Source organism: Abramis brama, assembly GCF_963993115.1.
Source record: "Abramis brama genome assembly, chromosome: 2".
Lineage (NCBI taxonomy): Eukaryota > Metazoa > Chordata > Actinopteri > Cypriniformes > Leuciscidae > Abramis > Abramis brama.
The window spans coordinates 52,663,033-52,688,738 of NC_139964.1; the positions used below are offsets into that span (position 1 = coordinate 52,663,033).

The 25,706-nt window shown below is 38.0% G+C and overlaps 1 protein-coding gene across 1 annotated transcript in view; it reads left to right on the top strand.

Annotated features, from left to right (window-relative positions):
- Positions 1-2,590: 2,590 nt before the first annotated feature.
- npy1r (neuropeptide Y receptor Y1) overlaps positions 2,591-25,706 on the top strand; it is a 35,325-nt gene continuing 12,209 nt past the window's right edge. The window contains exons 1-2 of the mRNA XM_084105870.1: positions 2,591-2,657; positions 18,954-19,795. Of these exons, the coding sequence (XP_083961996.1) occupies positions 19,067-19,795 (729 nt within the window). The 5' untranslated portion in view covers positions 2,591-2,657; positions 18,954-19,066. The remainder of the gene's footprint in view (positions 2,658-18,953; positions 19,796-25,706) is intronic.

Here is a 25,706-nt window from a genome sequence, read left to right on the forward strand (position 1 = left end):
CGTGTAATTGGACTTTTTCCTCTAAAAACTAGCCCCGGCTTCCCGTGTACTTTTCCTATATCTAACTGTTAAAAATAAAGGTTCCAAAGGGAGTTTTTGCCACAATGCCATTTTTTTATTCAACTGTCAATCCTGTTTTTGCTCTGTGTACCTTGTGGTACTATTGTCTGTGTTCATTTATTCTAAATTTATTAACTGTCTACTACGTGTCCCTGTTTATCCTGAAGTTACTGTTTCTTTTTTATCCATTGCCATGCAATGTATACTAAAAATGACATTGAGGTTTTGACTTTTTACATTTTAATAATCTGAAGAACCTTTTTTCACCCCTTTGGTCATCCTTCATAGATGTATTTAACTATGTACTTACATAATAACTGATAGATAGAATGTTGCTACATATTGTGTTAAGGCTGTATTGCAGAACACTTTTGCTGCAAGTATTTTTTTAAATACAAGTACAATGTATGTACACAATAAGTGCATTTTATTAAATGATTCATTTAAAAGTTAGTATGTAGTAATTAAAGACACTTAATATCAGGGTTGGGGACTCAAGTCGCATGGCTTGGACTTGACAAATGTGATGACTTGCGCCTCGATTTGACATAATCAAAGAAGACTTGCGACTCGACTTAGACTCTGACAACAATGGCTCAAGACTTGACTTGAACTTGAGCCCTGTGACTGGGAAAGTCTTTATGGCCTACCTTCATGTACTGTCTTCGGGATATTAAATACTGGATGGCAAATAATCTCGTCACTTTGCTTTCAGAAGTTATTCATGCATTTATCACATCATGTCTGGACTATTGTAATTCTTTGTATCTTGGTCTTCCCCAATCTTCATTGGCACCTTTGCAGATGGTTCAGAACGCAACGGCTAGACTCTTAAAGGATTAGTTCACCCCAAAATGAAAATTTCCTAATAATTTTCTCAATTTACCCAATGCCATCCAAGATATCCATGTCTTTCAAATAATTTTTTTTTTTATAGACTTTTTACCTTCAATAGTTCGGATTGAGCTGATCAACAAACGGACAGGGAACTATGTCATCACGTTGAAAGGTCACGCCGGCGCCAGCGGAAGTACCGCCCCACTGTTTACAATGCGGCCGTACGTAGGAGAATAGTTCAAATAGTATTGTTTGCTATTATATATATAGTAATAGTATTCAGTGAATATGAATATGAATAGAATATGAATAACATTCTGATGAATATGAATAGTAGTTCAAATAGTATTGCCGGCGCCGGCGTGACCTTTCAACGTGATGATGTAGTTCCCTGTCCGTTTGTTGATCAGCTCAATCCGAACTATTGAAGGTAAAAAGTCTTTAAATTATTTTATTTTTGACCTATCGTTTTGCTAGATAACAACCTCTTCTTCAGCTGTGATCGCGTACAGCCCGTTTAAACACTTCAAAGACTTTTGAAACTGCATTGATTTGGACTTAAAAACGATGGTAACCAATGAAGTCCATTGTTAGAAGAAAAATCCAGAAATGTTTTCCTCAAAAAACATAATTTCTCTCCCACTGAGGAAAGAAAGACATGGATATCTTGGATGGCATTGGGGTGAGTAAATTATTAGGAAATTTTCATTTTGGGGTGAACTAATCCTTTAACTAGTGCAAAAAAATGTGATCATATCACTCCAATTTTAGCTTCTCTTCACTGGCTTTCTGACTTTTTTGGAATTCAGTTCAAAATTTTGCTGGTTGTTTTTAAAGCTCTTATGGATAAGCCCCATCTTACATTTCTGATCTCATTTATTTGAATCCAGCTCCTAAGTCCCTCAGGTCGGCCAATAAAGCTCTCCTACATGTCCCACGGTCACGTCTTAAATCGAAAGGTGATGGAGCCTTTGCCAGTTGCTGCTCAACGGTTATGGAATCAGTTGCCACCTGACATTAAGAGTGCTCCTTCTATTTCTGTTTTTAAATCTAGACTTAAGACACATCTTTACTCTAGCCTTTTCTGATTATTAACCTATTAATGATCAACTTTTATTTCGATTTTTACTCTATTTTATTGTACATTTTTATTGTAGGCCTATTTTATAATTGTTTTTGTCCAGCACTTTGGTCAGTGTAAGCTGTAACTAGCCTAAATAAAATGTACTTACAAAAAAAACCCCATCAGTTTTGATCACTATAGGCTGGTCTCTGTCACTTGGGAGTTGACTCGAGATTTGAATGCAGACTCAATACTTACTTGTGACTTGCAAAACAATGACTCTGTCCCACTCCCACCTCAGCATGTTGACCGAACCTTTTTGTGCAATGGAAACTAAAGGTTCCATGGATATTAAATGTTCTTCTTCACCAATAATGCCAATAAAGAACCTTTATTTTAAGGAGCAAAAAGAGCCCCATCAAATGACAAAGCTTTAATAAAGTCCTGTGAATAGTTTCTCAGCATAAACGAACCGGAGACATGTTTTCAACAGCACATGAATGCATCACGGTGGCATGCTGTGAATCGGTTGCGTTTGGTGCTTTCGGACAGCCATGGACCCCCGCGCTCGTGCAGAGGCACAGTGGAGCCAGCTGTCAGTTCAGTGTCAGTGATGCACACACACACACACACACACGCGCGGTCACTCATTTAGACTGATGGAGACGCGCGCGTGCCTTTATGGAAAGCGCTTCAGGTAAGACTCTCGAACGCGCTTAATTGGCGACACGCCGGATATATCCACTCGATCGTGAGCATCTCTGCTTTTTCCGTTTACGAAAATGTCATATTATTTTAGAGCAGCCAGTCACGCAATGCGGTTCATTCTCACGTTATATTGTTTGATGTTATTCTGTCTGTTAAGACAAAGACGCATTGAAATGTAGGATAGGCTAAATAGATTTAGCTAATTTTTATAATGTGTTATTCAATAAACTTTGAACACCAAAATACAAAGCGCAGCTGGTGGTCAAAGAAAGGATCATTAGGCTATGAGGACTGAAGTACCTGCAGGACTTTGACCTGTTTACGATACACTCAATGAAAGCACTTAGCTCAGGAGTTTGAAGCAATAACGCGCAATACTGTATCTTAATGCTCTCACTGAAAGTGTGGGAACGAAAGGACAGCGAGGAGATGCCTCGCACACCTAGCCTAAATGTCTTCCTTGGATGGGTTTATCTTTCTCTTTAGGATTTAATGGCACATTTCAGATTGTTAAGAGGAGGCATTAAGGTAATGTGTTGGCGAGCTCAAATCAAATCTCTTTGTGTCTTGTCAAGATTGTTTTTCAACACGAGATGTATTTTATTGTAATTGCTTTCATACTCTGTGAATTTGTCTTTTATGGTGCTCTATAAATTCCTGGTGCAGGCTTAAAATATCAAAGTTCATTTTGTGTCATCATTCAAGCTTAAGGATGTCTGGTGCTGTGTGTTATGAAAGACATATGTTTTTTTGTCAGATTTTAAAACTGTTTCATACCACTTTAAAACTATATTTTGGGGAATTGATTTTTGTGCTTCTGAGATTTTTTTTTTTCTCTCTCCTGATAAATTTGGATGGTTAGAGGTAGACTATTTAGTTGCAACTGGCTCATAGCTTATACTTACATGATGTGGGATCCAGTTTTGCTTCTAAAACGCTGGCATCAGATATCATTTAAAACAGCTTTTTTTCCACCCTCTCTAACTCTCCTTCCCAATCTTATTTCTCGCATCTTCTGTCAGTTGATATGTCACTGTGATCTTCAACCCTTCTCCTTCTTCACCTGCTTGTCTTTTTGTACTGTCTCTCTCCCTCACTTGGTTCCCATGGCTCCCAGTGGCTCTATTTGGAGAAAATTTTATGTCATTTTTTGTCATTAGACCTCAAATTGTGATGGAAGTAGTCCTGGATAGTAACTGTTTACATGCAATCTGGATTACGTAATCTGATTCCAAAAATTAAGCACTATTGTAAGATTATTACGTTTTTAAAACACTCACAATCAGACTACATTACACCTTTTTATTCATTACATGATTACATGTTATTCTCACAATAATTCATTGATTATCCATATACTATCTTTTAAATTTTCCTTTCTAAAAAAGCCTAATAATTATGTTCAGAAGGTCTTCGGGTTTGTGGAATTGCACACACAGACCAGCCAGTCATGTGCCTGTCACTGAAAACTGAGACCCAGCATTTCATCACTGGACTCAAAGAAGTGTTTTCTCAACATTGAAACACTGCATATCTAATCAACTCCTGACGAACATGAATTATTATTTAAATCATCACTCAGTGAGTCATTTAACCATTATTGCTGTCTTTGGAAGGCTTTTGTCTTTCAAACACATTAAAATGCACAAATTTATATTTCATATTTGCTGGGATTCCCCAAAATTTTTTGTCAGCTGAGCCTCTTTGACCTAATTTACCTGAAGTACCCCCTGAGATTTTGAGTTAATAGGTCAATAATAAAGTCAGTATTAATAATAATAAATAATAAAATTAAGTTCACGCTTCTCTGTCCGTTATTGGTCATGTGACATGTAGGTAAACAATTCAAATATATATTAATCCTTTTAAGTAGGTGTTTTATTTATTTATTTATTTTTTTTAATTATTTTTTTTAATTATTTAATTACTTAATAGCTTTTCATTTAACTCACAAACCACCTGCAGTTCCATCACGAATCCCAGTCTTGGAAACCCTGATGTAATGTAATATTTCATGCACTTGTTGTGGATAACCAAGTACAGAATATATTTTTGTTCTTTGTATTGTATATCATTACAAGATTATCCTATTCAAATCAATGTAATAAATTAGTAAGGTCAAAAGTAATCAAAAAGTAGTTAGATTATTTTACCTTATATGTGAAATGTAATGGAATACGTCATTAACTGCATTTTTTTTCATGTAATTTGGAATCAGTTACCAACTACAATTTGCAAGTAATTTACCCAGCACAGAATGGGAGCATTTCATGTTTTCAGAAACTTGTTTAGGCTCCTCAAAGTCTCGATTTGAATGCCATTTATATCAGCTTCTTTATGCACACATTCTCAGTTTCTTCAATGAGTTTCTTCAATGGGCTCTAGAAAGACCACAGTCGTTGACCTAATCACATTGTCATGGCAATGGCATTAAAAACCTCTGCTGATGAATGAAGTACTGACCATACAGTCTAATTTTATATTGTTTGGGCTGCCAGTAATCACAAGTTTCTGAGACACAACAGTACTATAATGTATCTTAAAGTCCCCTGTAGTCAATAACTGTATCCCTAAAACTCACCTTTGATCACCAAAATGACATATTTAAAAAATTTTCCTTGAAAAAAAATCCTTCATGCCTTAAAATAGCTTGAATGTAACTCTACACCCTTGCTTCATTTAGTATACACAGTTCTATGAAAATGCAAATTAGCCCCGTTTCCACTCACTCACTCCAGCTCAGAGATCCACTCGTTGACGTGATTGGTTACAATGTAGTTTGGGACTCAGAAACAACGGCGATTTCAAACCACGTTTTTTAGACTGTCTTTGCTTCACTGCAGTTTTAAGGAGAAAATACTCAGCAATGGTGTTGACATGAATTTGCACATGGTTTGTCTTAAACACCACATAGACATATAAACAACATTAAAAGCTTGATTTTCACCACAGGGGGACTTAGTTATATATTAACACAAGGAATAGTTAACATTAACACAACAATGACAGTTCTGTCTCACTCTCCTGGTCTTACAAAGCCTGTATGACTTTCTTTGTCTGAGGAACACAAAAGAAGATATTTTGAAGAATCTTCACACAACTTTTTTTTTATATTCAACCGCAGTTCATAGTGTCAGTGACTGTAACAATTAACTTTATTGTTATGGCCAATGAACATATGACCAAGGAAATGGCAAATATTACACACTGTTTAATTTTCCCATAAAACCTCAGTAAAAATAATAGAATAATAGTATAATAGAAAACTTTTACTTTTGGTTTATTTTATTGTTATGGACAACATATAGAAAATGCTGTGACTATTGAATGTATAGTGAAGCCTCTTGAATAACAGTCTAAAAGAATAACAGTCTCATATCTCATTCAAATTTAACTTAAATAATTTAACAGACTGTTTTATTCAAAGTGACTTACAAAAGAAAAAAAAGGAGCTCTAAAAAGAACCAGCTGTTTGAAGCCATATGCTATTTTTGCATGAGGAACAGATCAAAATAGAAGTAATTATTCAGTGATTTTCACTTCCCGTGGGCTTCTCCATAACTTGAGCTGCAAGTTGATCATTGAGACAGTGTGTTGAACTTGATCTCGAACCTGATCAGTCTGATTTGTGAACAAATTGTTTTGATTTCGAAACTGGATCAACTGAGTGAAATTACCCAACTCATAGAATGATTATCAGAAAATTCTGATTATATCTTGTTGTAAACTCAGAATCGAAGACCAGGAGACTTGGTTGTTTCTTCAGCAGGATTCTTTATTGAGATCACGAGCTGTCGGTAGCTGCAGTCACCAAAGTCTAACTAAAACATTATACATTGTAGTTATATACATTCCAAGGGGGAGGGATTACATAGAGGCGGAAAATCTGAATAAAGCATGCAAATGAAGTGGGAACACACCCTACTCTGAGAGCACTACCAGTCCAATTGAATCAGCATAACTATTCACATGCTGATACTGGCCAGGAACTCCAATTCCAAGAGCCATCCCAAAGCCATTAAAGACAAAAGGTGAAAGTCAATCAACCTAACGATTCAACGTCTGGGCTCCGAAAGGTGAGAATCTCAGTGATCTGACTCATTTAAAACACAATAGAGAAAACAGGTCTGGCAGGAAAGGAGACTCTTGCTGGAGACTCAATAATCATCTGAAATCAGTCTACTAAACATTATCAGTTTATATACTATTGCCTTGGAAAAACTAAATTAAACATTTAATAAATATATAATACAACACTTCCCCCTTTGAGAGTTCTAATAACTCTCACAAAAATACAAATTTAAACACTTAAAAGTTCATTCTTGTAACTTGATCGTTACAGGCACATAGCATGTTCTGTGTTGTTCATCTGTAATTGCATGTTGACACTATTGCATGTTGACACAGAAACAAACATGCAATTAGGGTCCGTGAAGTTCTTACGGGTAATATTCTTTTATGGTTGGACCAGTCATGTTCTCGTGCGAGGCGTGAGTCATTTGTTGAATGAAACACTTGATACAGTGGACGCATACGTAGAACGCCAGTAGGAGAAACAACAGCAGAATTGCTATTTCTTTAATCCACAGCCAGGTTTACCAATCAAGTTTCCGAACCATGAAGAATTGTCTTCAGTCATCTGGTGTAATTTTGTTGAAAGATCAAGAATGTCTTGTTGGATTTTGTTCAAATTCTCTGTTGGATCCATTAACCCAGTGCAGCATTCAGGGCCGATAATGGTGCAGGCTCCCCCTTGCGTTGCAAGAATGTAATCCAAGGCCACTCGGTTCTGTAAGATCATTATCTTGTGTGAAGCTAGAGTGGCTGTGATGTTACCCAGGGCCAAAGCCGTATCGTTGGCCAATTTCTGTACAGAATCCGACAGGCTTCTGACTTGATCGAGAGCCTGCATGACCCCATACGATGGGATTAAGGCTCCAAGAGTTCTCGACCACCACGTTTGAACACAAGTGAGTCCTGGAATGCAGCCATCTTTGTTGGTAGAAGGAGCTGAATTATGTAACTGTGGAGAGCTTGGGGTGAAGTGTGTATTTTCTCTGATAGCTGGCAGAACATACACCAGGGTGCACCTGCTGTTGAATTGGCTGGGTAGGATGCTGTAGACAGAAGTTCCACATAACCAAAAAGTGCCAGTTGGTGGAGGAATCATACACAACTGATTTATTGCAAAAAGTTTCGGTAGGGATGGGTTCCTGGAGAGACACTCGTTTAAATAATTTTACTGTTTCATTTCTGTAGTAGTGACGTACACATGGGACTCATCTGTTCCTCTTTCAATCACAAAACTGCAACGTTCACGAGGAATTTCACCCAGTGGAGTCGATGCTGGAGCATAATTTTCTATGCACCAGTGGAACATCATTGGCAGGAGTAGATCTGTCATGATGGGAGTAGCTGAAGTTAGGTTGCAGGATGGTAGTCCAGGAATGCAACACTGAGAAACTGGAGGAATGGTTACATTGTGACATGTATCCTTGTTGAATAATCCACTGGTATGATGATCGAATAAGGTACACGTGTCACATTTGGAGATAGGGTGTGCAACCCATGGGATTCCGGCTCCTACTGAAGGTGCATGTGGCATGCAAACGTTCTTTTCAGCAAACAAGGCATTTCTTGACATATTCATCAGCTCTAAGAATATGTTGTTTCTGGGGTCTACACTTTGCGCTATGTCCATGATGGTTAGTATTAAGGCAATCTTGATCATGTTGCTGGATGACTGAAGTTCCCGTAGGTGTGTCTCTGCGTTGTGTATTTTTCTTCTGTGTTGGTTGTAGTCTCTGCAGTTGGTCTAGTTGTTTCCTGGAGGTTGGGTACCTTCATATGCAGGTGTGTAGGTCAGTGCATATGGTTCTCAGGATAACCATCAAGTGGTATCTGCACAGAGTTAAGAAAACAAAAACAAAAGAGAACAACGGCAAAAGAGTATTTGTTGTAAAGACTGCAAACATTAGGGTTGTATCCTCTGTTCAGTCTGATTCTGCTATTGTTGTTCCTTCTTTCCCTATTTCTTAATTCATGAGACACCTAAAAGGAACAGTGAGGTGAGGATGGACTAGTGGTTGGGCAGGGCCTATAAGGGAATCTTCACCGCAGGATTGGCCCCCGAAGCCTGTTGCTTTCGGTTCTTCCCTGGGCTCCTCACTGGTCCATGTGTCCTATCCTATCCCTGTAGGTGGAGGAACAACTTTACAGTGTGAAACATGAGTCCAGGTTTTCCTTCCCTGACACAATACTGCAGCTGCTGTAATCAACATAACTTGATGTGGTCCTTGCCACTTAGGCTCTAATGGTTTGTTTTTGAATGACTTTATCATGACCCATTGACCTGGGATGATTGTGTGTCCACCTTCTGGTGGAGTCTGCCAACAAGACTCAACTCTCGCTTTGGCACTCTGTACTGCCTTTGTGAGGTTTTCACAGTAAGTGATCAGGGCATCTGAGGCAATGTGTACATCAGCATTTCTAAGATCAATCACACCTGGCATTTGCATTGGGCGTCCAGTAATAATCTCATGAGGACTCAGTCCTACTGTTCTGTTAGGTGATGCTCTCATACTACACAGTACTGCTGGCAGCGCTTCAAGCCATGGTACTCCTTCCTGATGCATTTTGCTTAACCTGATTTTGATTGTTCTGTTTGATCGTTCAACCTGTCCTGATGCTTGTGGCCTGTAGGGACAGTGCAGATTCCACTTAACCTTCAACATTCTGGACACCTCCTTGACAACCTGTCCTGTGAAGTGTGTACCTTGATCTGAGTCAATGCAATCTGGTAATCCCCATCTGGGAATGAAATCAGTGACAAGACATTTAGCGGTATGTGCAGCTGTAGCACGCCCTGTTGGATAAGCTTCTATCCATCTTGAGAACTTGTCTATTACTACCAAAACGTCAGTTTTTCCCTTACAACGAGGCAACGATATGTAATCAACTTGCAAATGACGAAATGGTCCTGGTGGAGCTGGGGTATGTGCTGCTGGTGTAATTGCTGCTGGTACATCATTATTTTTCTGACATGTAACACACCTTTTGGCTGTTTCTGTGGCTACATTTCTGAATTTTGGATTCCACCATTGATTTGAGAACCTGTGATTCATCGTTGCTGGACCACTGTGACCCAAATTGTGTATTTGTTGAGCCAAATATGGCAGCAGTGATTCGGGGGATTCCCCCCCTCCTTTGTCTAACCATGTCCATGCTTCATATAGAGGAACATCTTTGTACAAATCAATGATAGATTCAGGAGGCAGAATTGTCTTCTGTGCTGTACTACCTGAACACACTTGTACAGTTACATAGGAACAAGCCTGTTTAGCTGCTATATCTGCAAGAGCATTACCTTTAGCTTCTGTAGTGTTAGTTGTGAGATGTGCTTTCACTTTGATCACCGCTAATTTCTTTGGAAGTTTCATGGCAAACATAAGATCTTTCACTAATTCAGCATGCTTAATGGGGGATCAAGCAGAAGTTAGAAACTGTCTGCTTTGCCAAATGACACCAAAATCATGAGTAACCCCAAAAGCATACCTGGAATCTGTGTAGATATTTGCAACTGATCCTGAAGCTAGTGTGCATGCTCTAGTTAAAGCTACCAGTTCTGCAGCCTGAGCTGAAAAATGATCTGGAAGACGACCTGAAGCTACCACCTCAGTGGTGGACGTTACTGCATAACCTGCTCGTCTGTTCCCTTCAATTACTTGAGCTGAACCATCAACAAACAACTCAAATTCTGCATTCTCTATGGGAGTTTCTGCTATTTCACTTGTCGCTGCGTATGTAAGCGTAACACAATCATGAGTCATTTTGCCTTCATCCTCTAACACAACTTCAGTCATTGCAGACATCATACATGTTGAGGGGTTCGTGACTGGTGCACGCTGTAAAACAATGTTCGGGGCTGTGAGAGTAGTCAACCAATTTCCCCAACGAGAGGAAGTGACAGAAGTGACTTTTGCTTGATTCATTAGTGCGGACACTGCGTGAGGGCATTTTACATTTACAGTCTGACCTAACACCATTACTGATGAAGCCTGAAGCGCTAGATGAACTGCCTGTACTGCTCTGAGGCATGGTCCCATACCTTGAGCTACTATGTCAAGATTACCAGAATAGTAATGAATTGGGCGTAAACTGCCCCCATGATCTTGCATTAGACATGCAGTCATGAAGCCTAAGTGTTCATGGACATAAAGCACAAAGGGTCTATCAGATTGGGCAATTCCTAATGCTGGTGCTTGACATAGTGCTCTTTTCAAATCATTGAATGCTTTGAGGTGAAGTTCTTCCATACAAACAATATCTGAATCTTTACCATGGCCTTTCAACAAGTCATAGAGAGGCTGAGCAATCGAGGCATATTCTTCAATCCACGGTCTACAGTAACCTGCTGTTCCTAAAAATGAGCGTAGTGTTTTAATGGTAGTAGGCGGAGGTATGGCTTTGACTGAAGCTGCTCGATCCTGTGTAATGGATCTATTTCCTGCACCAATTGTTTGACCCAGAAATGTGACTTGCTTTTTAGCAATTTGAGCTTTGTGAAAGCTGCATTTGTGTCCTTTTTTATGCAAATAGTCCAACAATGCTGCCAATTCAGTTTGATGTACCTGTTGAGACAATCAAAATATCATCGACATATTGGATCATAGTGGACTGTTTTACTGGACATTCTGGGTCACACAAATCACGTCTGACAGCCTGATGGTATATGGTCGGGGAGTTTTGAAATCCCTGAGCCAATCGGGTCCACTGATATTGTTCATGGTCAACTGTGAAAGCTAACCATGGCTGGCTGTCAGAGTGCAATGGTACAGAAAAGAATCCATTAGACATATCAATTACTGAAAAAATCGTACAATCTAATGGTAAGCCATTACAAATTGTAGATGGATCTGCCACTAGCGGGGTGATTTTATCAATATGTTTATTGGCTACTCTGTAGTCTATTGTAAGTCTCCATGTTGCATTGGACTTTTTGATGGGCCATATGGGTGAATTACATGGGCTATTGGTTTTAACTAGCACTCCTTGCGTCAGCAACTTTTCTACAATAGGTTTGATTCCCTGTATGGCTTCCTTACTGATCGGATACTGTTTGGTAACCGGGGGTGGAGTTCCTGTCAATTTGACTGGTTCTACACCTGTCAATAAACCACAATCATCCTTGTCATTAGCCCAAATTGGATGATTCAGTAAGAAAGCATACTCTGGAGGGATTGCATTATTGGTAGAAACGTGTGCTGAGGAAATTTTAATGCTAGCAGATTCTGAGGACATGTCTAAAGTTAGATGTACTTGTCTCAGAAGATCCATGCCTAAAATTGCACCTGTATTCAATGGAGCACATAGCAATTTTGTAGTCAGAGTTTTCGGGCCAAATTGTACCTCTATGGGCGGGGTTTCATACAAAACAGAATCTTCACCTATTACGCCAGTTAAAGAAAGTTTGGTTTTCTTGTACGGGATGTCTAAACCTTTAGCCAATTTTGTAGGAATTATTGTAATTTCTGCACCTGTATTAAGCAAAAAATCAATCTCTCTCTCTTGTATGCTACCTTTCACAAAAATTCTTTTGTCATTATGATGGATTACAGGGGAAAGGTAGCTACTCACAGCCCCAACAATTAGTTTTTTTCCTGGTCTTGTTGTGCTCTTAGAAGAGCCTGAACGAGCTGTCCTAAAGTTTCAGTGGACACTTGCGGAACTACATCAGGGTTGTAAGCCGGCTGAGAAGGAGCAGAATTATGCATTCTATTTCTTTTATTATCTTGCAACTTCTTCCTACATTCTTTCTCCCAATGCCCTAATTTTCCACAGTAGTGGCATGTACTTTCTTTTTTAGTCCATCTATTGTCTTGTTTCGTTGGGTTAAACGTAGCTGCTGCTATTCTCACTTGGGTTTTAACATCAGCATCTCTTTCCCATGTAGCTAACCTGTCTAGGTTACTTCTGAGAGTTCTGTTAGCCCACGTAACATGTAGGAATGGCAAGGCTGATCTGTACTCAGCTATAAGACCATCTGCCCAAATAAGGATTAGAGCTCCTCTGTCATCTAGTACACTTTCAGAATCCTCCACTATTCAACTGTAAGTTGCAGCTGCCTGACAAAATCTTTCAGTGTATTCACTTATAGTCTCTCCTTTCTTTTGTACACATCTAGTAACTTTCGACCAATCTATTTTGGGTCCTAAGAGATTCTTTAGGATTTTCAAAACACCTTCTCTCAAATCGCCTTTACTGGCATGTTGCAGCTCGGAAGTAACAGCAGACTCAAAACTGTTGAATTCAGATTCAGTTAGAATTTGTGACATCAGCTGTGTAACTTCTGGCAACGACATGTCGTAAAGACGCATTTTACTGATCAATGCTCTTCTAAATTCAGAAAATTCTGTGCGTGCTGAGGGTAAACTCTGGGATAGTCTCTCGATATCTTTGGGTCCTAGCGCTTTGGCAACAGCTTGTATTTGGACAACCAAAGAGTTGGGAGGAACACTTCCAGTTCCCTCAATTCCCTGAGACCTTCTCCTTGCCCCACACACCTTCACTGAATCTACTGGCTTATCAGTTACTGATTGGATGGCTACATCTGTTTCAAAGAAAGCTTTTAAGTCAGGATAAATGTTATCCGGCTGACTAAATTCTCCCTCATCAGTTTTTTCTGCATCTTTGTTGCGTTGTAATTTCTTAGTCAAAGAAGATATTCTAGCACGGAGCTGAGTTGCGTTTAGACTGTTCTGTAGCTATTGCTAAAACAAATTCTCTGTGGCAACAAATAATGGCTTTCACCTTGTTCTTGCGAATACTTGCTCCTAGTACCTTTTTACAATCTTCTATTGACCATGCTTTGTCTGGATGAATCTCATATTTCTTTGTCAAATCCAATCTGACGGACTTCGTCACTATAGAGTCCATTTGCTCTCCCAACAATGTTTTAAATTCGCTTTCTGACCACAATGGAGTCGCACGACCACCTTTTTCAGTAGTGGGGATCAGTCTGGCATTTTTAAACATTTTTGTGAGTTTTCTTTGTTACCACACAATCAAAAAATACTAAAACTTCTCTCTAGTGTCTACACAGAGGGTACACTTGTTAACACATCAGCTATTGTTAACTCTCCAAATGACCAACACTTCACACTTAACTTCCCTGCCTACAAGAACAGAGGATAAACAAAATATTAGCAATTTACGCTAAATCTTCCCTGCCTGAAACAGAGGATAAACCAAAATATTAGCACCTTATGCTAACCGTCCCTGATAAAGCAGAGGATAAATCTTCACTAACTTTACAGAGGATAAACCTTCTCTAGCAATGTAGAGGATAATGCAATTTCATCTCTAAAAAAAACTTTTTTAGAGGATAAACTTAGTTAACCAAACCCTGCAGCTGTCTGTTAACTACTTCTCTGAACGGCGCAGAGGATATCAAACTTGTACTGGTCTTTAAAGGTTCTTTTGAATAGAGTAGCACTCACCAACCCTTGGTTGTAAAAGAAGATTCAGTCTGGAAATCTTTGTTCAGCTGGAAGTTTCGCTCTGGATTCCAAAAATGCAGTCTGGAAAGCAGATCTTTTGTTGAGCTTGCTGTTTCAATCTGGATTCAGGTGAAGAAACTGGAACTCTATCCGGATCACGGCACCAAATTGTTGTAAACTCAGAATCGAAGACCAGGAGACTTGGTTGTTTCTTCAGCAGGATTCTTTATTGAGATCACGAGCTGTCGGTAGCTGCAGTCACCAAAGTCTAACTAAAACATTATACATTGTAGTTATATACATTTCAAGGGGGAGGGATTACATAGAGGCGGAAAATCTGAATAAAGCATGCAAATGAAGTGGGAACACACCCTACTCTGAGAGCACTACCAGTCCAATTGAATCAGCATAACTATTCACATGCTGATACTGGCCAGGAACTCCAATTCCAAGAGCCATCCCAGAGCCATTAAAGACAAAAGGTGAAAGTCAATCAACCTAACAATTCAACGTCTGGGCTCCGAAAGGTGAGAATCTCAGTGATCTGACTCATTTAAAACACAATAGAGAAAACAGGTCTGGCAGGAAAGGAGACTCTTGCTGGAGACTCAATAATCATCTGAAATCAGTCTACTAAACTTTATCAGTTTATATACTATTGCCTTGGAAAAACTAAATTAAACATTTAATAAATGTGTAATACAACAATCTAAAGTCCCTTTAGGCAAGTAATTTCACTTGGCGGCCATCTTTGAAATGCCTCTCGGGCAGCTGTTTCAGTCATGCAATTACAGCTCCTATCTTTTTGAATGGGGAAATATCAAATTCTCCAAAGCTGTTCACTAAGCTTACGATTCAATTTCATATTTGAAATCGGCAATGAAATCTGACAACAACTGTCTCATACATTTTGTAAAGTCATCACGCGATGACTTTATCAATTGGCGATTGGCTCTTATTTAGACACTTAGAAATATATATGAATTGAATACTTTATCGTTTTTTATTTTTTGTGTCTCACAGAAAAAATAACAGCATGCAGGTTTGGAACAACTTCAGGGTGAGTAAATAGTGACCGCATTATTATTTTTGGGTGTCCTGTGAACTAACCTCTGGGTGGACTACTGGCCTACTTAGGACAGTTGAGAATTAGCTTTGTGACCATCAACAATATAAGAAACATAGGACACTACACTCAAAAAATATATAGGCCTAAATTTAAGATTTATGTACACTGTAAAAAATAATATGATCAATAAGGCATGAAAACGTATGTTTTTACATTACTTTAACTCATCAAAATAAGTTAAAAAATGCATGTGGTAAAAAATGTATGTCCATGTGGTGTTTTTAATATGCTTTAAAACAAACCATGTGCAAATTCATCAGCCAACACAATTGCTGAGTATTTTCTGATTATATCTATAGTTTGAAACCACCCCTGTTTCCTACTGTCACAAACGTGTAACCAATCCCACCAACGTGTGCAGCGGGGCTTTTCCACATTGAGCACAAGAACACCTTTAAGAAGGGACAATAAAAATCGAGTACATATAGCAATATAATGGCTGAATTATGTATATGATGTATATAATGAAGAAGTATATGCCTTTCTCCACTGACGTTCTAAGTTGTTCAAAGCGTTTGTAAGGACGCTGGTTTTTAGAAGGCAGCTGTCTGACTCATTAGGGTAACATTAGCAACACATTAATAGCTGTTTGATAACATAGTCAAGACAAAGATAATCGTATCAATAACTATGTGTCCGACCTTAGAGAGCGATACATAAAACGCATTACCATTCTGTCAGCCCACTTTATGACATGTAGATGATCCTGTATAATTTGCTCTTCCTCTTCGTCTTCTGAATCAGTTTATGATTCAAACATATGGCTGAATTAAACCAATATTTCTACTTGCCATTGTGTAGTGTTTACTGCAGTTGACCTGAGCTGGTGTGATTAATAGGAGGCTGGGACTAATTTTCATATTCATGGATCTGCGTATACTAAATGAAGCAAGGGTGTAGAGTTACATTCTTTAAACAATTTTCAACTTTTTTTTAAGTTATAGAACATTCCACTTTTTCAAGTCAATTTAATGCAACTAAAGGTATAAAGACTTATACAGCCAAGTTGATTGTACTTAAAGATGAAAGCAGCAGTTTTTTACAGTGTATTTGAATTGCACATTTTCCAGTTTTAATATAAACAATCCAATAAACTTAATGTGATGCATGTCATTGTCATAAACAGGTAAGATTTCAACACTCAAAGAAATCATGGCATAGTCTATTATTAACTATATGCATCCGTTTGGTTTTGTAATAATAATATATTCATAAAATAATAATATTTTCAGAATGCATTTATTCAAATTGCTTTGAATCAACATAAATCTGTCAATTGTGAAAACAATGAATTTTAGTCAAAAAGTTTGAACGGTTTAAGTATGGCTGGCTGTGGAACAAACAATATTCAATTAGTTAAAATGTATGGGATTTAAACAAATTGGTTAATTGATGATACATATATAAACCTGGTTATTGTAAAAAAAAAAAAAAAAATGTATGCACAATGTAACGGAAGTAGCAACAGATCTTTTCTGGGAAAAGAAATGAAACAAATTATTTTTGTGGAGGCAGATCTGAATGCAAGCAGTAGATTGTATGAAAGAACAGAGTTTATGAGAAAGTAATGATTTGAGAATCCGTCATCTGAGAGAAGTTTGTCATTTCTCCGTATAATATTTTGATTAAAAATTACAAGGACAAATAAATAAATGAAACATATGCATGGATGAATCATTCAAAAGAGGATAGATACAGTAACTCACATTTAGAAAACAGATGGGATGAATTTCCATTTAATGCCGACTTAGTGCAACTTGCCTGTTAGGTTTTATGGTTTTTAGCAGATTATTTCAAAAGATAAACAGACCTGTCAGACTGTCATTCAGTGAATGCTCTATTCTATTGAAGCAAACATAACCCAGATATGCTTTATGCATGCATCAAATATCCGAGATACCCGAACAGACAAGTGTCTTTCAACTTTCACAAAACATCTAAAGACATCTCTTCCGTGAGCACTCGACTCAAACCTGCAAATGCAAGTTTCACCACTTGTCGCTTTCATCTCAGTTCTAGTGTCTAGTTCTCAGAACAATCTTGAAACGGATTGCAGCACTTTTCATGTTACCACGTCCTTAGTGTGAAGCGCTCCTCATTTGTAAGTTGCATTCAATAAAAGAGTCTGTTAAATGATTAAAAATAAATGTCAGTGCGATAAGAGACTATTATTCACACAGTTTATGTATTAATGAGTCTCCGCTGGAACATTAAACAATAGGGTGTAATATTTGTCATAGCATTTGCCATGTGTTGTCCATGACAGTAAAATATTCTTATGATAATTGTTAACCTTTGCAAATTCTAATGCAGTATTTAATTTAACGTCACTGGAATATGTTTTTAATACTCTGCACACCTAATTAGTTTTTCAATTTACTGGCATGCAAAGACAAATGAATGACTCCTTCTCCATCTTGACATTTAAGTGCCTGTTTCAAATGCTTGCATATTCCCTTTGTAACCCACTCTACTCTTAAGGTCACTTTGTAGAAAAGTATTGTCAAGGGAATACTCTGCACAGAGCATGTGAATGGCCTGCCATTTAGCTTCAGTCTATTGGGATTATCCTCCGTCCACGCATCCCATTGCAGTTCATGTGGATAGGAGACTATTGTACTGTAAGCGAATTGGCCTGCTATAAATAAGAAAGGTTAGTCAGAAATTCACGGCTGGGCTTCCTGTAATGTTTCTGTTGTTCGAATACATATTCAGTTTATTAACAATAACTGAACATGCTGATATTAGAGCTTTGAAATTGGCTGCTGATAGAGGCAGAAGAAGAGGGAGCTAAAGATGAAAGAGACCAAAAACAGGAGGCTTTGTCACCTCTGTTACCTTGACAACCTGCTTCAGACTCTGATATATAGACCAATGCGAGTCATTCATAGAGTTTATGTCTGGACTTATGTCTGGAAGGAAAATTAATAATAATTATGACATCTTTATGATGTCTACGTGCGTTCATATTGTATATTAAAGAAGAAAATAGAAATATTTGGGTCAGATTGCAGATGGCTTAATCAACACACTAAATAATGTCTTAACGAATATGTAAACATGCAGAAAGGATTTAGGGGGTAGAATATATCATTAGCTTACTATGAAAACAATAGAAGCAAATGGAAAATGCTTAGACTGTGTGTGTGTGTGTGTGTGTGTGTGTGTGTGCGCGCACTTGTCTTTAGGCAGTGCGCCAAAATCAAATTGCTTTATTCACATTATTAGCTGTAGCTCAGCCAGGAGTATTTGATGGCTTAATTTTAAATATACAAATAAAATGAATCAAATGCCAAAATCTTAATTAACTTTTCAATTCCATGCACACCAACGCAGGCTTAATTATAGCTTTTAGAAATGGGAAGCATTATTATTATATTTTAATATTAATACATCGCCTGAGAAATGCTTTTGGATGATTTATAATTATTGCCCAATTAAATGTGCATTAGAGCCCTTGCCCTTTAAAAGTGTAATATAATTCTTAGAAATGAGGTCAACAACAAAGGTGATCCAAGAAGATTAAAATAACTCTTTATTAAATAAAACTGAAGAGAAAATGTATTGATTTTTATAACCGGATTGGTCTGTAATCAAACAGTAGAGACGTCTTGTCTTTTGTAAGTATTGATTTGGATGTTTTTTTATGTCCCCACAGTATGTTGTCAGAATTACGAAAACATGGTCCTGGAAAGGTTGTTACCTGGAGGGAACGAGTCTAAGATCACCTGATTTAAACCAACAGCAAATAACTGCAGAGGAGGCGGAACAATGCCAGACTCCGCCCTGTCTCCACCAATTCCACCAGTCACTGCTCTGAACTGTTCCTTGGGCCTATCCAATTGCTCTTTCGCTAACCTCTCCGCAATTTCATATGGCGATGATGAGTGCTACGGCAGCCACTCTTTGTTTGTTATCATGGCTATTGCCTACAGTGCTGTGGTACTGTTGGGTGTTGTGGGCAACCTGGCTCTGATCCTCGTCATTGCACGGCAACGGGAACTTCACAACGTCACAAACGTCTTAATCGCAAACCTCTCCGTTTCGGACCTGCTGATGTCCCTAGTGTGTCTGCCGTTTACCTTCATCTACACCTTCATGGACCACTGGGTGTTTGGAGCGGTCATGTGTAAACTCAACAGCCTGGTCCAGTGCTGCTCCGTCTCGGTGTCCATCTTCTCCTTGGTTCTGATTGCCATTGAGAGGCACCAACTCATCCTGCACCCTCGCGGATGGAGGCCCAGCCTGAACCATGCCTGTCTGGGCATCAGCCTCACCTGGGCCCTGGCCGTCCTCACTGCCACACCATTTCTGTTGTTTTCCAGGGTGACAGATGCCCCGCTGAAGCAGTTGCCCTCAGTGTTTCAGGAGCAGTACAGGGGAAAGGTGGTGTGTGTGGAAGAGTGGCCCTCCAGAGAAATCAAGCTCACCTACACCACTGGCATGCTGGTGCTGCAGTACATCACTCCTCTCACCTTCATCTTCATCTGTTACCTAAAGGTAAGAAGAGCTCATACATTTGATTGTGTGTGTGTGTGTGTGTGTGTGTGTGTTTTTATTGTTGACATACAGTATGAGTATAAATCTTCATGTACAACATACAGTGTTGGGAAGGATACTTTCAAAATGTATTCCGTTACAGAATACAGAATACATGCCCAAAAATGTAATTTGTAACGTATTCCGTTACGTTACTCAATCTGAGTACTGTATTCTGAATACTTGGATTACTTCCACATTGAATTGCATTTTATAAGTGTTGGCCATCAAATCCTGCTTAATAAACAGGCCTGTTCTTGTGGGGTGGGGGTGCGGTGATGTGGTGGTGACGCGTATGCCAATAAAGCATCTAAAATCTGTCACAAAGAAGCGCTGCGTGTTGCGGTGCGTAGGCTATGTGATACAGGAGCAGCACATTCTTTAATAGACGTATTCAAGTTTAAACAATTTAAACAACATATTAATCAATGCATCTATATAGATTAAGTTGTTCAAGCAAGTGGTAACATATTTAACAAGTAGGCTATTAAAATCGCAAACATTTTAAATTAAAACTTAAAATGGACAAAAACAGCCGACTCTCATGCTTTTTCTTTTGCATTTAAATTTTAATACAATAAATCTTGCATGCCACAAATAACTTGTTTTTCAACCTCCACGAATCAGACGAGTGTTGTTCATTATTTCGCCTTGTTAAAGTTAACTGTAGGCCTAGTTTTCATTGCTTTACCCCGGTCTTAAAGTAAAAAGATGACTGTGAAAAAAGCAGTATTTAATTAAATACATTTATGATGGTATTACTACATTTTATTTAATTAAATGCATTTATGGTGAAATTACTACATTTTCAGGTCGATCTGTGTTCATTTTGACCACGAAACATGCGCTGTCACTTTAATTCAGCGTTTGCGGCACAGCAGAAATAGACTCGGTGCGGACACGATCCCTGCACTGCTGTATACCGCTCCTGGGACGGATAAACGGACCGCAGTGTGAAAGCTCTAACCTGTTAACATGGGTACGAAAAAAAAAAAAAAAAAATACGCACCGCATACACACTGCAAACAGAGTATGTGTGAAACGGGCGTTAATTTATGAGACCAGCTCCAGTTCACGCGCTGCACCTCCATGTCCAGATTATCTATTGTCTGCTATTTACTTCTTATTAAATCCAGGCAAACTGGTTGATGAAACATTTATTAAAATTAAGATACAATTAATACAAAACGAAATTCACTTTAAAGAAAGGTTTTGTGCTTTCTGTTTGAGGTCTCTGTGAAAGTTTTAAAGCAGTCTTAGTGCCGCTTTCAGAGCGCTCGCGTCCGTAACGGAGAACTGTCACGTCCATAACATTGTTTTTTTTCCCTCATAAATGCGAATACGAAAAATAAAATAAAATAAATATTTTATGTTCTGTGGAGAACCAACCCTTCTTCATACAGTGAGTAGTACTTTTGGTTTGCGCAGTGTAATTCACAGAATTACACAAAATATAGCCTATATATATAGGCCTATATTATTATTTTTTTTTTTTGCCACCTAAAAGTTAAAGATGTTTTTGTGTCACGCATGTTTATATAAAACGCATGTAGACCGATATTTTTCTAATGTCTGGACTCCTTTATTAAGGCATTATGGATATATAAACAGACGTATAGGCTATATTGGTATTAATGCATTTTCTGAGAATTTATTTCAAGTTTTGACTGCACGTATTTGAAAAAAAAAAAAAAAAAAAAAAAAAAAACGTAGGCCTACTTTAAGATGCTTCTTCAGGTTTGAGGTGGAGTCTTTGGACGACGCTGAAAGGAGGTTGGTTGCTGGCAAGCAGAGGTTGCACTGCACAGTTATATTTCGTTCTCCCTTCTCTTTCTTTAATGTGAAATGCTGTTTGAATTTCCAAGATAGAAAAGCATTCTTGCCCTGGCTCTGTTGTTCCGGCTCCATCTCTACCTCTAGCTCCCGCTGCTCCTCTTCCGACTCCATTGTGACTGATCACGCAAACCGCGCATTTTTTCGTTTTCATATTGGGGCTTCTGGGAAATGCATGGAGTTGCCTTAATTTATTTAGAGAGTGAATAAACTCGTGAAACAGAGAAGTATCGTCATGTAATCCATTGATTTCAACAATGTAACTGTATTCTAAATACCAACTATTTAAACTGTAACTGTAACGGAATACAGTTACTCATAATTTGTATTCTGAATACGTAACGCCGGTACATGTATTCCGTTACTCCCCAACACTGACAACATAGTATAGTCTAGATTAGTGGTTCTCAACCAAAGATATTTGAAGTGTAATTTAATTGTTTAGTTGGTCTCACGTGCCGTTAAATAACATGGGGAGGCAGGGTTTATGACCTATACTAGGACCAGTCACCGGGGGGGCGATCGAGACGCTTTGGCTTTTTTTTTTTTAGGGCTTGTGCGGGATGCTTGTTCTCAACTGGTTGGCCATAATGGTCATTAATGGCCCCATGGTCATTACTTGGTTGCGACCCATTTTTTTTTTTTTAGGAATTTGACTTAAAGGTAGGGTAGGTAGGATTTTTATAAAAAACTTGTTTTCAAATTTGTTTAAACTGTCTTTATATACCAATACATAATTAAAATGTAAGTGCTCTGAAAAAGAGAGTATAAAAATCGAGTGACTGTAGACCTTTTAATCTGCAATAAACACAGCTCATTATTTCCATTCGGGACGAAACAATTGATTGGTTTGGGCGACTGTCACTCACTCTCGCAACCATGGCTACCACCACTGTTGCTACAAGATCTGCCCATATGCGCGCGCACCCGTTTGATTTGAGGAGTGCAAGAGAGGCGCGGAACCTACGAAGAGTAAAATTATGGCAGAGAAAGAGCATTCAAAATTCAAAGCACCTGCATATGCAGTCAGCGAAGGCAAACAAGGCAAAAACTACTTCCTTTGACCCTGGTTGCCCGCACTCTAGAACGACCTCCTCTGCTTCGCCCTCGACCCCGGACCTGTCCTTGAACCGACGATGCGGTACTTGTCTCCGGAGTGTAACGTTAGTCCTCATCAGAGTCAACAATGTTTTCATCATGGAAACTCTTACATGCAAAACACCGTATATGTTATGAATCTTACACGAAATTCACCTTCATCACAGTTTAACTGATGGTAATGGAAAAACGTGTATCAATGCAACCTGTTTTTAGCTTTGCCTTATAAATCTAGCTCGTTACCTATAGCCTAAATATAGCTTGTTACCGAATCAAACAAAATATATTTTAAACTTTACCAGTATCGATATGCTAGCTTGATAGTGAGTACTAAAAGCCATCTTATTTGTTTATATTTATAGTGATAAAGTTAGGTATTTTATTACATGTGATTCTGACATGATGTCACTGCATGCACTGCGCTCCTTCCTCTCCACTCGTCTCAGGTAAATAAATGCGTCTTCCAGCTGAGTCGCGCGTTCATGTGTTTTGGGGGCGTGGCTTTGGAAGGAGCCCAGAAGGGAGGGGGTGGAGTGAATGGAAATAATTAGCTGTGTTTACAACAGTCGTGAGAGGTCTACAGACACTCGATTTTTATACTCTCTTTTTCAGAGTACTTACATTTTAATTATGTATTGGTATATAAAGACAGTTTAAACAAATTTGGAATGTTTTTTTTGTTTTTTTTTTAGAAAAATCCTACCTACCCTGCCTTTAATTCCTAAAATAAAATAAAATAAAAAAATATACAAATACTGCTCCTGATGAATAAAATGAACGTCGTACCTGCATGCAAATCCTTCCCAGCTAACACACAAAGTACCAGTTATGAAATGTATTGGTACTTTTTGGTAATTTCATGACTTACTAATTGACAACATAAATAACTGACGTTGCATGCTCATAATTTCTTTTGCACTTTATTTATAATTAAGTGATATGCAGCGCACCGTGTGCATGCTACAAGCACAATATAATGGCTGACAGGACAGGAAAGTTAGGGTTTTTTTTAGGTGAGAGACTTTTTATTTCGGATTTAAGTTACGAAAATAACGTTAGAATAATGACACTGACAACTGACCCCAGATACTGAATCAGGACTACACGTTTTTCTCAGGCACTCTTTACTTAAACTGCATCTGACCAACCTGATCTCACGTCTATTCGTATGAGTGAATTCGTACGATTTTTGTTAAATCGTTCATATTTTACAAGTTGCTCAATTTGTATGATCGTACGAATGACCTAACTCTGACCCCACTCCTAAACCTACCCGTCACTGGGGTTTAGACAAATCGTACGAATTCGTACGAGTGAGGTCATACGAATTTGTACGAATTAGCCACCTCGTAAAATACATACAAATTGGCCGTCACAATAAAAGTCTTGCATCAGAAACACATCTGCGTTTCTTTGACGCGACCCACTCAAAACGGTCTTGCGACCCACTTTTGAGAAACACTGGTCTAGATAATATAGACATATATATATATAATGAATTTACAAGGATGCATTCAATTGATCAAAAGTGACAATAAAGACTTTTACATTGTTACAAAAAATAAAAGCTGTTTTTTGAACTTTCTATTGCCTTTTTTTCCCCCATCACATATTTACCAAGGAAATGTTACTTTAAAACCTTTTAGCAGGCTCCAATTTTGTAATATCAATTTAAAATTTGGAACACAACTTGGTTATGTTAGATATATGGATTTGATTTTCTAGCAATTTTTAGAGTCCAAATCATTTTGTAAATGATATATTTTGTATAAAATCAAAAAAGTTTAGTTGTTTTTGCTTTACGTTAAATGTAAACTTCTATAACTTTTTACACTTTCATTTTTTGAAGTACTTTCACTTCTGCAATAGTCTGCTGAGTGTCTTCTTTAAAAAGAGACCAACCTTATGTCTGTATTCCTAATTAAGTTTAACTATTTATTCAAGTTCACATCTAACACTTAGCAGGTAAAATGGATATTCCTCTTATGTTGTTGCAAACCTGTATGCATTTCTTTCTTCTACGGAACACAAAATAAAATATTTTGAAGAATATTGGTAACCAAAAAAATTGTAAATATTTGAGTACAATACAAGAAATATTTGAGTTAAACAGAGAATATTTCAGATGTAATGAAATTTTAGAAACATTGTCACTATCAGGTTGTTACAAACTCATTTTCTATAAAAAAACTTTTTACAGAACATAATAGTATATTTTCCATACAGTGATTTTAATACAAGTTTATATTGACCTTGTGCTGAAGTAATTATTCACTATTTGGATATGCCACACATGACGCATGTTGGCCGTCAGTAGCATTAGATGCCATTAGTCCTTAAGTGTCTCTTAACCAGTGATGTTAAAACCTTAGATGTGTCTCGTGATGTAAAACCTTAGACGTCATCATAGGCAAAATATTTTATTTGAGCTGCTTCCAAGATCAAGATTATCAGGGAATAATTTACAGACATTTCGGCCTGTTTCTCACAAAAAGCTATCAGAAGACCTAGACTAGAAGATATAGTGCATGAATCATGTAGACCAATTTAAATGTGCTTTTTTTGTCTCTTTTGGAGCTTAAATTCTGTGGTCACTATGAAAGGTTGTTTTATGGAAAAGATCGATCTTACATTTCTTTAAACACTTTGTCTTCCTCTAAAATAAATATACAGGGTTAGAATGTCAAAACATAATGTAACACTAAATAATCATTTTATGGGTGCTGCAGGAATGTTTAAATCTCTGTCAGGACTCTCTGTGGGCCCAATTTATTCTATATTCCCATATTAGTCTGAACAGAACAGAACAAATCCCTCCTACAACATCCTGACTGGTGTATCACAGCCTAGTACACATCTCTTGTGGAAAAACTAGGATATTCATGCAGATGTACTGTACATGTTGCTCTTTTCTTGTTATTGGGGAGTTCAGCTTTTGTCT